General features: G+C 37.6%; 1 protein-coding gene across 1 annotated transcript in view; it reads left to right on the top strand.

The window, feature by feature from the left end:
- Nucleotides 1-12,949, top strand: part of lin28b (lin-28 homolog B (C. elegans)) — a 29,437-nt gene extending 16,488 nt beyond the window's left edge. Inside the window, exons 3-4 of the mRNA XM_047388897.1 lie at nt 1,256-1,443; nt 5,157-12,949. Of these exons, the coding sequence (XP_047244853.1) occupies nt 1,256-1,443; nt 5,157-5,469 (501 nt within the window). The 3' untranslated portion in view covers nt 5,470-12,949. The remainder of the gene's footprint in view (nt 1-1,255; nt 1,444-5,156) is intronic.
- Nucleotides 12,950-13,842: the final 893 nt, after the last annotated feature.

The raw sequence follows: 13,842 nt of genomic DNA, 5'->3' as shown, positions 1-13,842 counted from the left end.
AAACCAGACGCTAGTTGTTGCTTGTAACTAGAGATGCACAGATCTGACTTTTTTCACATCAATGCCGATTTTCGATTTTCTCTAAGGTCTGACTTTCCTTGCTTTTTCTTTCTTAGAACTGTAACACATAAAAGAGAATTAAGCACTGTGGGTTTGTCATAGAGGAAGTTGTTTTGAGTCCAACAGAAATGAAAGGATGGGCTAATTAGCCTCATTCTTGTGTCAAAGCACACCTTCACTTTGTTTTTTAGATTTTTAATAAACTTAAACAAATAAATCAAAGTATGTGCTGTTGGTTGATGTGTTTATAGGCTTTAAATGGGGGAAGCTTTGAGTTTTGATGCATTTAATAAATAAAAAAACCCCCCAGCTTTTTTAGAGATTCAGCAATTAGGCTTCCCTGACAAATAATTTTTTTCCAATTTTCTTTAAGGTCTGATCTTCTGATTTTGACAGATTCTGACTTGTTGATATATATTAGAGAAATAAAATGGGCTACAGGTTCTTTGTTAGAGATAGTTATTGAGATGAAAATAAAGGAATTGCAAGATAATTCCAATTTATACAGGAAGCATGTTTCTGTCCTGATTTTTATTAAATTTGAAAGAAGTGCATAAAAATACATGCTGTTTGTTGATATTTTTTATACTAGAAATGGTTGCAGTTTGATGTTTTAATGGATTCAATAAACAGGAGAAATAAAACTCAGATTTTTCCAGCGATGCATTTTGTTAGCCTTTTTCTGGTTAACTATATCTGCTTTTGTTTCCCATCTGACCAGTTTGTTTCTAAGGATTATAACTGATAAAAAGAGTACAAAAATTCCAGCTGCAAGTTATTTAACAGAATTAATCCTTTCCGATGAAGCGGAAAAAGAAGGGATTGCAAGAAAAACTTTATATATGCGTCTGTTTTTAATAAAATTTGCTTAAAATACATGTGATATCCAATTTGCTTTTAACCTAAAAATGTTGGGAGTTCTCTGTATGTGGTCGCGCGCTTAACCCCTACACCACTAGTGCCCCCAGGGAGTTCTTTTGTTTTGATGCATTTAAATATTAGCGATCAGAGCCGCTCAAGATCAAATCGACAAATCTGGATGTCTGGCCGACTGACCTATCAATTTTTTCTTATAGCACATTAGGCATTCCACAAATACATTGCAAAACCCTGTGTGTTGCATTGAAGCTATCCGCATTTTTCACTTTTAAATTTGGAACTACCTTATTTATATTTGTTTTAAATCTCCCAACAGAGCAAACTAGTGATGGAGGGTTTCCGCAGCTTAAAGGAGGGTGAGCAGGTGGAGTTCACCTATAAGAAGTCCTCTAAGGGCCTGGAGTCCCTGCGGGTGACCGGACCTGGTGGAGGACCGTGTGCAGGCAGTGAGAGGAGACCTAAAGGGAAAGTCCCACTCCAGAAACGTAAACCAAAGGGAGATCGGTAAGCTTTAAAAATTTGATTATACCATATATAATATGCCTGTAGAAATGTAATGAGGCTACCAAATGGAAGCACATTTAACAGAATCTGTGTATGAGTGACGGACTACTCTGTAGTAAAATGGGAGTTCATAAATGTACATCTTACAGCATCTCTCTGAGTGGGCTGACATTATAGATTAAGTGTATTCACCCTGCCAATGTACATGCCTGTTGCCATGGTTATGGTGTAGCAATATGAAAATGAATAGGGCTCTTCGCTTGCCATAGGCGACGTTTTAAATCAATTTGCCAGCTTTTATATTAGTGACAGTGTGGTCACGAATACGCTGTGCCTCTGTAGCTTAATCAATTGTTTTTTGTCCTCAGTAGCACCCTGATGGGTGATAAGCTAAAAACTGTCAAAGGCAGCCATGTGGAGCTCCTTGAAAACACCTGGTGCTTAGAGAGGTGAGTGTGGTCCCGGTCCTTCGAGGGAAAGAGATCGCTTCCATTCGATGCACAGCAAACCCTGCCAGCTTGCTGGCGATTGTTTTAAGACTACATTTGCATTTAAAAACCCAGCTCCGCTATGGTTTGTCACCAGAAAACACCTGGAGTACTGCTGGGCTCCTTTTGAAATGTAGAACACAAATGCTGTTGTTGAGCGGCAGAAACTGTATCTGAGAGAAAGGCTCCCTGATTGTTTTACACAGCTGAATAATTCAGTTCGTTTAGGATAATTGATCCAGTGTTAGGTCAAGTGTCTAACTTCTACCAAGGTTGGAGGGAGCTGGTGTTGGATTCAGAGATGGCAGGTAGATGCCTGTGACGTCATTGGCCCTAGTGAGCATGCTCAGTCACCGGAGCTGCTTTGAAACTGATCCGACTCTGACCCCTGCTGGCTGCTGTGTTGTACAACCACACTGCTTCCCCTCAGATCTTCGCTCTCGCAGATTGTTCACTTTGGGATTTGGGTACATTTTTCTTTTAGAAATGCAACTGGGCAAAGAAGACTTTTCTTTATCTCTACAGCATATATTAATGTTCCTCTACATTTAAGTATTCGTCTGTAATTTTGACTGAACTACAAAGAAAAACAATCAAAAAACATTGTGCTTTCTTATTTGTTTATATAATGAAATTATAGACGTTTGATGCATTTAACAAACGGGGAAAAATTTGATTTTTTTTTTTCTGCTTTTGATTCGTAGAACGGATGAAATTTACTCATTTCAATCACTGACCAATTCACTGCTCCATTGCTAGAAATTTTGCCCATTAAACACTGCTTATTTCTTCAGTCGATTTTTTAAATAATCTGTTTCCTGTTTTCAGGTACTACAAAGAGAAATAAAAACCCATATACTTGTTTCTTTAAGAGCAGAAGTAGTTTTTAGACCAACTGAAAAGCTTTTTAGCTAATTAATTAATAATGGTAAGTCAGTGAGGATTTAATATACAGTCCAAGGACAAGGCTTGGAACAACTCTTAAGGTTTTCTGAAGCTCTTTTATGGCCTCGTCTGTTTTGGTACTTCTCTTTAAGGCGTTTGAAGGCATTTAAAGTTTTTGCTGCTAAGGAATTACCTTGTACGTGCAAAAATACTATATCATACCTCAACAGCTCAAAAGAAATGTTACAATATATGCTTTTACTTGCTTCAGCGTTATCAGGTTAAAAACATATGAGAAAATAAATACATATTAGTTAGTAGAAAAACTGTCCTGATGAACGAATAAGTGAATGAATGCCATAATGTTTATAATGAAGTGGTGAAAGGTACATTTTTTGAACTCAAATTTTACTGTTTTCTGTTTTGTCCTGTTTTAATGCTGCTTTATTGTTTAGGATGGGTGCTTTTTTAATGATGTTGTTTAGGATATAGCAAAAATACAAAAGAGTTTTTGCTTAGAATTGAAAAACAAAAAGACATGACAAACAAAAACCATCTAAAAGAATAATAACAGGTCATACTTCCATCTTGTTTTGACTCATATAATAGCAGGTATGGTGACCTCTAGTGCGTAGTATACTTTTTTGTTTTGATTAATGAAGCTAAATACAGTGGAATCCTTGAAGAAAAGATGTTAGAGGCTGCAAACCACTCGCCACTGGGGTGGAGGTTTAACCTACAAAGACACAGTCACCAAAGGATTTGCAGCTGCAAGTGCAGAAAAATATAGACCCATGTACAGTGCCTTGCAAAAGTATTCACCCCTCTTGGCTTTTTACCTATTTTGTTACAATCCAACCTGTGATTTAAATGTTTTTAATCTTATTTTATATGATTGATGTGCACTAAATAGTTTAGGATGGTGAAATGAAATGTCTCCCCTACTGGCTCATCTCCCTTTGCTATGCAGCAACTAAAAAGTACTGGTGCAACCAAGTACCTTCAAAAGTCATATAACTGGAGAAATGACGTCCACCTGTGTGCAGTCTAAGTGTGTCATGATTTGACACCACTAAGCAAGAGGCGTCACACCAAGGAGCTGAGAAGTACAAGTCAGGATGGGGTTATAAAAAAAAAATCTGAATCTTTGATATTCCCATGGAGCACCATCAAATCCATCATCTCAAATGGAAAGCAGATGGTACCACAACAAACCTGCCAAGAGAGGGCCACTCACAGAACTCAAGGAGGGCATTAATTATAGAGGCAGGACAGAGACCAAAGGTAACCCTGATGGATTTGCAGTGTTCAGCAACAGAGACTGGAGTATCTGTCCACAGGACCACAATAAGCTGCACAAGAAGGCACATTTTGAGTTTGTCAAAAGGCATGTGGGAGACCCCCCAAATGTATGGAGGAAGGTATTCTAGTCAGATGACACTAAAATTGAACTTTTTGGCCACCAAGGAAAATGCTATGTCTGGCACAACCCAAACACATCCCATCACCCCAAGAACACCATCCCCACAATAAAACATGGTGGTGGCAGCATCATGCTGTGGGGATGTTTTTCAGCAGCAAGGACTGGGAAACTGGTCTGAGTCAAGGGAAAGATGAATGGTGCTAAATAAAGGATATTCTTGAGCAAAACCTGTGTCAGTCTGAGTGTGATTTGAGACTACGATGGAGATTCACCTTCCAGCAGGACATTGACCCAAAGCATACTGCTACAGCAACATTCGAGTGGTCTAAGGGGAAACATTTAAATGTGTTGGAATGGCCTAGCCGAAGTCCATATCTCAATCCAATTGTGAATCTGTGGTTAGACTTGAGGATCGCTGTTCACAAGCAAAAACCATCCAACATGAAGGAGCTGGAGCAGTTTTGCCTTGAGGAGTGTGCAAAACTCCCAGTGGAAAGATGTGGTAAGCTCATTGAGACTTATCCAAAGGAACTTGCAACTGTAATTGCTGCAAAATGTGGTTCTACAAAGTACTGACTTTAGGGGGACTGAACAGTTATGCATCCTGAAGTTTTTTTGTTATTGATCCTAAATGTTTGCTTCACAATAAAAAATAATACATCATCAAAGCTGTAGGCATGTTCTGTGAATGAAATGGTGCAAATTGTCAGACAATCTAGTTTAATTCCAGGTTGTGAGGCAACAAAACATGATAAAAGCCAAGGGGGATGAATACTTTTGCAAGGCAATATACTGTAGGTTGAAAACAGATACACACTACACTTTTCACCTATTTTGCTGTAAAACATTTTTCTGTGCAGTTTGTGTTAATTGTAGTGTGTATTCGTTCATCCCTCCTTTTCTCCTTTCATTTGCAGCTGTTATAACTGTGGAGGTCTGGATCACCATGCCAAGGAGTGTGGATTGCCCCCCCAGCCAAAGAAATGCCACTACTGCCAGAGCATCACTCACATGGTAGCTCAGTGTCCCCACAAGGCTCTGGCACCCGTCGTAGGCTCTCAGGACCAGCAAGCGTCTACCTCGGCCTCCGCTCCAGGCACCGGGTCTCACCTCTGCCTCCCCGAGGAGGAAGAGCGTACTGGCTCATCTCCCTTGGAGGGATCCTCCTCGTCACCAGAGGAGCCCCACACACACCGCAACTCGTGGGCCCAAAGGTGGAGGAAATCCTGAACATTTTCCATAGAGGTGAACTTTTTCCAACGCATAGCCTCTGACTTTCGTGTCTACCCTCAGTCAAGGTTACCTGAAGCCCCATTTCCTCCTTGTCTACCTCACATTTGTGAAAAAATGGGAGGTCTTTATTTCTTTATTTTCATTGTGTTATTTTTCTAACCAGCAAAACTGTGGGAGCAATCAGTCGGGGTGCGGACGTGCATGAATGTGTGAGACTGTCTTGCAGTCATCTGGTGCAGCTATGAAAATGACTGCTGGATAGGTGACTGCAGGGAATAATTCTTTATGTTTCAATCTGTGCAGCTCAATGGTGAAATGTGATTAGTGTGTAGGTTTTGATGACCGTGGTATTTCTGTTCCCCCTTGGACCTGAAGGGTGGCTATTTTAAATGCCCCCTCCACACTTATGTTGCAGACTTAAAGCCACAACTTTATACTGTAGGCTTAATCATTCGGTTAAAAAAAATATCCTGATTGCATCTTCACAGCACACGGGGTAGTTCATTTTAAAAAGGATTAGGGGCCAACTCTTAAGAGCTTGAGTCCCTCTAAGTAATAATCCAGACCCACAGGACTTTTTGCCTGGCTTCTAAAGATCTTTTGGGGAAACTTAATGCATTCCTGAGAGGTTGTTTAAAAAGCCGCTGAGCTGCTCGAGTACGTTCTCTCTAATTTCGAAACCCTCGATACATATCTCTTTCATGACACAGACTGGACCAACTGATTGTTGAAGTGTGAGCAAGTGCAAGACTTAAGAACAAAGGAGAGCGTGTGCTTGGCATGGATACTCTGAAAGAAATGACAATTGTCAAACTGGAGCACTGTCTTCATGTGCGAGGCTTGGCTGTTAACTCCACTGTTTGCCTATTATCACAGATAGACACATGTTATACACGACAAATATATAATCAGTCTAGATCATAGCTTAGATTTTAAGTAAAGGCCTTATCATTTGACTTCCATTTTGGTTGCTGCGTAATTAGTTGAAAGTAGTTTTTAATATATATGTAAAGTTACAAGATATAATTAAGATTATATTAACATTAAGTAATCATATATAAGGAATTAGCTCTGAAGTAGGTGCAAACCCCTGTTTTAAGTGCATGGGACACATTGTGGTGTGTAAAAATTCTCCCTCTATTTAAACTTTACATTTTCAATGTAGACAATTCCATTTTTCCAAAAAGGTACTTCACTCTTGCTCATGTTGATCAGTTCATACAGTTCCTTGCAAAACTATTCACACCCCTTAAACTTTTTCCATGCATTTGTTTTTGTAATGACAAACTTTAACACATCTTTTAGGGATTTCATATTATAGACGAACACAAAGTAGTGGATATCTCAATTCAGATTAGGTTATTTTTAAATGCTTGGTGGGTATTTGTATTCGGCCTCCCTAATTCAATACTTTTTGCTGCAATTACAGGTGCAAATCTGCCCTAGATGTGTGCCCGACTAGCTTTACATATAAAGAGACTGCAGTTTCTTTCCATTCTTCTTTGCAAAATTCTTCAGGCTCTGTCAAATAGGATTGTGAGCATCAATTTTCAAGTCTTGCCACAGATTCTCAACTGGATTTTGGTCTGGCCTTTGACTGGGCCATTCTAGCACATGAATATACTTCTGTTCTGAACCATTCATTTAGAGCTCTGACTGTAAGGATTCAATCTTTTGCAGTCTGACAGGTTTTCTTCCAGGACTGCCAGCAATCAGCTCTATTCATCTTCCCATCAACTTCGGCCTACTTCCTTAGAATAGAATTTTAATAGGAATTTTGAGGCCCGGTTCACCTCTGAAGGCAGTTGTTTGCATTTGATTTTTCGAGGGGTGTCAGAGTAAAGGGGGCTGAATGTGAATACACATCACACTTTTAAGATACTTATTTGAAAAATAAGAATTGAAAACCAATTATTGTTTTTCTTTTTGCTCAGTCAAAGAAAATCCTAATAAAATTCATGTAGTTGTGGTTGTAACTTGGAAAAAAAATGTTGTGAGCATAATACTTTTGCAAGTTACTGCATGGTCACAGCACAACTCACCTAGAAGGTGTAGTTTCTAACATAACCTCATTATCATAGCTGCTTTACTTACGTAATACCTCACAACTTCTTCTTTCGGGAAGCGAATGTCGATAATGTGTGCTCTCTTAGTGTTTTTTTTTTATGTTTGTCAGTAAAATCGAACCATATTTTTCTCATCCGTCAGTGCCTAGTGTTTGTCAGTCAGCACCGGCCAGGTGATGGGATGACATCTCTGCTGCTGCTGCTGCTTCAGACTCAAAACAATAGAGGGAGAAATAGTTGAATGGATTACGTTCCTTTTGGTATAACTTGAAAACCAAGCATGTCTTTAGTGGCACTTACTGACCCTAACAGCTCTTCTCTGACCATACTGAATGTGAAAAGAGCTCATCTGAAGTCGACTCCTCACAAAGTTCACGTAAGGTCGCTTTGGAATTGTATCTTAATGTTCTGACAAATCAAATAACCTTGTACAATTATGTCAAACAGGCTTGTGTGCTGTTTAAAAGCTCTATAAAGACAACTAACGTTTTTGGTATATTTCTATACCAAAGTGTTGTTTTTTTTTTTATTATTTCTTGAAGACATTTACAGTTAAGACTTGCTGAAGTGCTTGCTATTCCAGCTCTTTCAGAATTAGAGCATCTTATTGCTGAAAGTGCAACAAAGTGTTTTCTAAATAATACAAAGCTTTGAATATGTGCGTGCATGGAAAATCAAACAACAAATGCAGCTTGACAGAAAAAAAGGTGGTCAACCAGACTGCAGCTCATGCTTAAATCTGGATGGAAACATCTTTTGTATGACATATTTTTACATTTTTACACACAGGTCCTCTCAGGATGATTAACTCGTCTCAGGGAAATAACCAAAAAAAAAACGAAGTGTATATTATTCTTTTGGGAATCATCCACTGACGGACTCCACAAACTCTTAAGCAATGGTGAAGAGACATATAACCAGTTCAAGTACTGATGTTAGCAACTACCTCTTGAGTTATACATAGCTGTTTTTGTTTTTCTTTTCCTTTTTTTTTACGAGCTGTATTGTTAATTTTAGGTCTGCATAAAACAGGTGTTTGTGTTAGAAAGTCTTTTATGTTGCCACAGATTTCCCGGTCTTCCTTTCCAGATTTAATAATGTTCTTTCTTACTGGAAAACCATTGTTGTTTTTTTTTGTTTGTTTACAGCAAAAACCTACCTCATTAGCTGTATTTCCCTAGAAACTCCTGACCTCCTCCCAGTCCATATGCCTCTTCCATGCAATTGTGTCACAATGCGGTTTTAACAAATCAGCCCTGACGTTGCCTCCCACTTATTTTTCTATCATTTATTACAGTCTGTTACTTTTTATTAGCATTTATTTCCCCTAAAGCTTTTACAAGATCTCAAATCTGCAAGTAATGAGTAAATGCCCATTACTTTTCACAAAACCAGTGAGTTACCTCAGTTCATTGGGCTAGCTAAACACAAATGAAATATTTTATGGTTATGAGTCTCAATTTGAAAGTACTACAACTGTTGTTTTGACTTTGTATTTATCATAACTGTTTTTATAACCACTTGATGTGATTTGCCTAAGGAGAAGAAGAATAGGTTTGCCCTTGAGCAAGGATTGCCTGTGTTTGTTTTATCTCTACGACTTGTTACCAAATAGATGTTATTATAACCTGTTTACAGGCTCCATGGTAATGGCCTTAGTCAGCCATTTTCACAGCTCAAGATAATCAAAAGCTGCGTTGCTCAGAGATGATGCTAATTGATGTTAACAATGATTGTATTAATGCAAAGTGATGTTTTTTATATATTAGAGATAATATTTACCTTGAAAATCAGTAGATTTTGTACTAATGGTGATTTGTTTTCATTTAGTTTGACATTCCTAAAAGTGTTTATGAAGAAAAAATTTTGTTCCAAAATACTAACTCAAAATATCAAACATTGCATAAAAAAAGCAGTATTACACTTCACAATCAATTGAGAAGATTGCTGTGTGCAGGTGGATCTGCACATTGGACTGAAGGCTTGTTTAAATGCTTGTTTCGGGATGTAAACAAAAACATGACTTTCTTTAATATTTTATTTTTATCAGTTTTCAGTGCTCTGAAAAACTTTCTCTCCCGTTACAGATTTCTTCTGTTTTTGGTTTTTTGTCACATCTAAAGGTTTTAGATCATCAAAACAATTTTCAAATCAGACAAAATAACCTGACAATAGAATTTATTAAGGAAAAAAGCTACACAAACCAATTGGGTACTGAGTGAAAACGTAATTTCCCCCTTGTTAAATCATGAATTGACTGGTTAATAACAATTTTCGATTCAGCTTCACTTGCCGCATTCTGGCCTGATTAATGATAGATCTATTGGATTCAGAAAGCACTGAAGTAGAACCCGACTGACAACATGAAGTAGGCAAAACCTAGCCTAGATAAAACTAAGCAATTATTTCAGAGAAAGAACATCATACTGACAGTCGAGCATGTTGGTGGTAGTGTGATGCTGTGGTGTTTGACGGCCTTGACTGCTTGCTGTAATTGCTGGAATCGTGAATTCTGATCTCCGTGTAGGAGAATGCCTACCATCTGTTCATATCCTTAGGTTGTGAAAAACCTCTGAAAAACAAAATGAAGGCTATACGATGGCCTGGTTAAAATGTGGAGTTAAATCTGATTGAGATTTTGTGCCATGACCTTAAAATGCAGTTCTTGGTATGAACGTGCATTACGTGCGATATGATCCAGTGTGGCTAAATTAAAACAATTCTGCAGAAACGTATGCAACGAAATTCCATGTAAAAGACTCATTTTCAGTTATCAAACACTTGATGGCAGTTGTTTCTGCCAAGCCATTAGCGGTAGAGGGCAATTGCTTTTTCAAAATGGTCATTTTGGTTTGAATAGCTTTTTCTGCTTAATAAATTAAGGCATTATTTTAAAACTGTATTTTGAATTTGCATCTGTTATCATTGTCTGGTATTGAAATTTCTTGAAGAATCTGAAACATGTAAGTTTGACAAAAAAAGAAAAAATCTTTGGGGCAAATATCTATAATACAGCACTGAAACTACTGTCTAATGTATTTAATGGCACAAAGAAACAAGGTGTGGTTTTTCAGGGCAGTATATAGTGTAAGAAATTTCACTCTTGTTTATGTCTCATAAATTTCTATTTTCTGTCATATACATTTCTGTTATGTCTTTGTTAAGGAAAAAAAGGAAAACACTTGTAATCATTTGCCAGATTCTGAATCTGGCAAATGAAAATCTGGCTATATTAAATGCAGTTCAGAGCCACAACAGAACATGAAAAAACTTTGAAGGATTCCCAAAACAATGTGTTACATATTTGTTTGATAGCAGACATTGGGGAAAATCTCCCACTGTGTACTAAACAAACGTTTTTACCTTTTTACTGGTTAGATATCCATCTCAATTGAGCTATACTATTTTTTATTTTTTTTAAAACTCTGAATGTAAAATTTTGTTTTGCAGCAGTACTGAAAAACATTTTGTCCCTGGAAATCAGACATTTAAGTCAGAAATTTGACAAGAACAGACCCTAAAGTCGGGATCATGATTGGGATAGTCAGAGCTTACGGAGCAGCTCTGAGTTCATTCTCTAATATGGCTCCTGCATTCATAAAATCTAATGAAAATTGCCAAATCCTTGTATCTTATTAAACCAGTGGCATACATAGTGCTGTAAAATGTCTATTTGTGATCATGTTTCTTTTGTGTTTGAACACATAAATGGAGAGAAATATGTTATTGGCTTGTACTGCTAATATTAGAACCAAAACGGTAACTCCCAGAGATTTTCTGACTTCCAACTAGACTACACACAACATTCCCAGCTACCAGTTGTAACTCCCAAGACAAATCAAACGCAGCAATCGATGATGCTCTGGCCAGTGAAAATGTCGCTGAGCCAAAAACCTTTCAGTAGACCCAACCTTGTTCCCATCAAGCCGTCTTTGGCACAATGCATGTTTTAAGGTTTTGAATCATATTTTCCAAAGCAAAAAATAAAATCATTGGTTTTCCGTTTTGTATTTGCATCTCTGCAAAACAAAAATTGGAGCCAAACTGTTTCTGTAGCTTTTAAAGGAAACAAAGTTGGCCATTTTTATTTGATTAATTTTAGTACAATGTAGTTGTATGTAGTTCATGACAAGCTGAAATAAGCTACACAGTGGCCCCTTTTTTGTAATCTAAACAACACCATCTCATCATACTTTAGCTATATATTATATACAAGCACAGTATTTTAGCATGTCTGCAAAAAATGTTGACTTCAGTCTTCTCCAATTGTATTTGTGAAATAACCTTTGTTTTTCACACAATTATGAGTTTTTTGTCCAACAAAATTATTAGAGTATGAGGAAGCTAGAACAGGTCAAGGAGAAAACAGTATTTTAATTTAGATAGGCCACAATGCTAATCTTTAGATAAATCTTTGATTGTGGCAATGAACGCATTCTACAAATGTCTTTATTTGTGCCTCAAAGACTTATTCAAAAGTTCAAATCCTTTGAATACTCAGCTTGTTATGATAAATGCAACAAGTTAAATATCTGCTGCACTGAGTTACCAACCTTTTATAGACAGACGGAATGTACAAAGACATTGATGCAGGGCAGGGAAACGTTCAGCCGGTTTAAACGCTATCCTATGTGCTTGTTCAGAGGCTGGTCAGATCACATACCTCAGCTGCTGCCTTTGACATCTGCTCTATGTTTTGCCTTGGACTCTTTAGGTACAATGTTCTGTTTCTTTTGTTATTTTTATCTTAATAGAAGTGCTTTCAGAAGTGTTTATGTAAAAGCCGTACCCGAACATTGAACTTTTTAGGGGCCGTTAAATCCAACCAATTGCAGATCCCTTTATGTACTGATGAATAACCTAAATTTTTCCATGTTTGTACATGTTTTTAATCTCTACATTATTGCCAGAGAGTCTTTTATTCTGTTTCCACAATTCTGTAAAATTAAAGCATTGATTGCTTTTGAACTGGGAAAATGTTCCTCTTTGTGCAAATCAATCATTATTTTAGTCTCAGTGTAAGTGTACTGCTTTTTATTTCTGTGAAGTTTAAAAAAAGTCTTTAATGTTTCATTTGATTGGAAAATAAACCTATTATAGCAACATTAAATTACATATTATTCCTCCAAGATACTCAGATACCTTTAAAAAAAACAACTCAGATTTAATATCTGAAAACCTCTGTGCACTGACATCAGTCTGTAGCCTGAAAGGGCCTACCTTGTTGTAAAGGAGGAACCTTTAGATTTTACACATCAAGGTCAGTTTATCCATTGTGCAAGAGATGTTAATCAGATTCAATTATACATTGTAGCTGTGGAGATAGTTATTTCAATAAATCAGCGCTGAAGAATGTGGCATTTTTTCAAAGCCTAATGTACGAAAGAAATAAAAATCTGCTGTATACTGGATTGAATTTTGTCATTACTTTTCTACAGAAAAAATGCAGAGCTCACAAGAAAACATTACTGTTGGTGGAGAAATGGAAGTTTGATAAACAAGTAATTTTTAAAACTTTTGTTCAGATACAGTGGGGAGAATTTGATACACTGTTGATTTGTAGAAGTCTTTAATTTTTATTGTAGGTACTCTTCAACTGTGAGTGACAGGATCTAAAACAAAAATCCAGAAAATCACTTTGTAAGGTTTTAAGTAATTAATTTGCATTTTATTGCATAACATAAGTATTCGATCAGCTAACGAGTAAGAATCCCGGCTCTCACAGGCTTGTTAGTTTTTCTTTAAGAAGCCCTCCTGTTCTCCACCAATTACCTGTATTAATTGGACCTGTTTGAACTTATCTGTATAAAAGACACCTGGACTGGGAGGAGGTCAGTCAAACAAACTCCAACTTCTCCACAATGGCCAAGACCAGAGAGCTGTGTAAGGACACCAGGGATAAAATAGTAGACCTGCACAAGGCAGGGATGTGTTGCGGGAAAATAGCCAAGCAGCTTGGTGAGATGGCAACAGCTGTTGGTGCAATTATAAGAAAATGGAAGACGATCAATATGACGGTCAATCTCCCTCAGTTTGGGGCTCCATGCAAGATCTCACCTCGTGGGGCATCAATGGTCACGAGAAAGGTGAGGGATCAGCACAGAAGTACATGGCAGGACCTAGTCAATGACCTGAAGATAGCTGGGACCACAGTTTCAAAGAAGACTATTAGTAACACACTATGCCACAAGATCCCCCTGCTCGAGTCAGCTCATGTCCAGACCTGTCTGAAGTTTGCCAACAACCATCTGGATGATCTAGAGGAGGAATGGGAGAAGGTCATGTGGTCTGATGAGACAAAAAT

Source organism: Girardinichthys multiradiatus, chromosome 15 (assembly GCF_021462225.1).
Source record: "Girardinichthys multiradiatus isolate DD_20200921_A chromosome 15, DD_fGirMul_XY1, whole genome shotgun sequence".
Classification (NCBI taxonomy): Eukaryota; Metazoa; Chordata; class Actinopteri; order Cyprinodontiformes; family Goodeidae; genus Girardinichthys; species Girardinichthys multiradiatus.
This window is presented reverse-complemented; position numbering and strand designations above follow the sequence as displayed.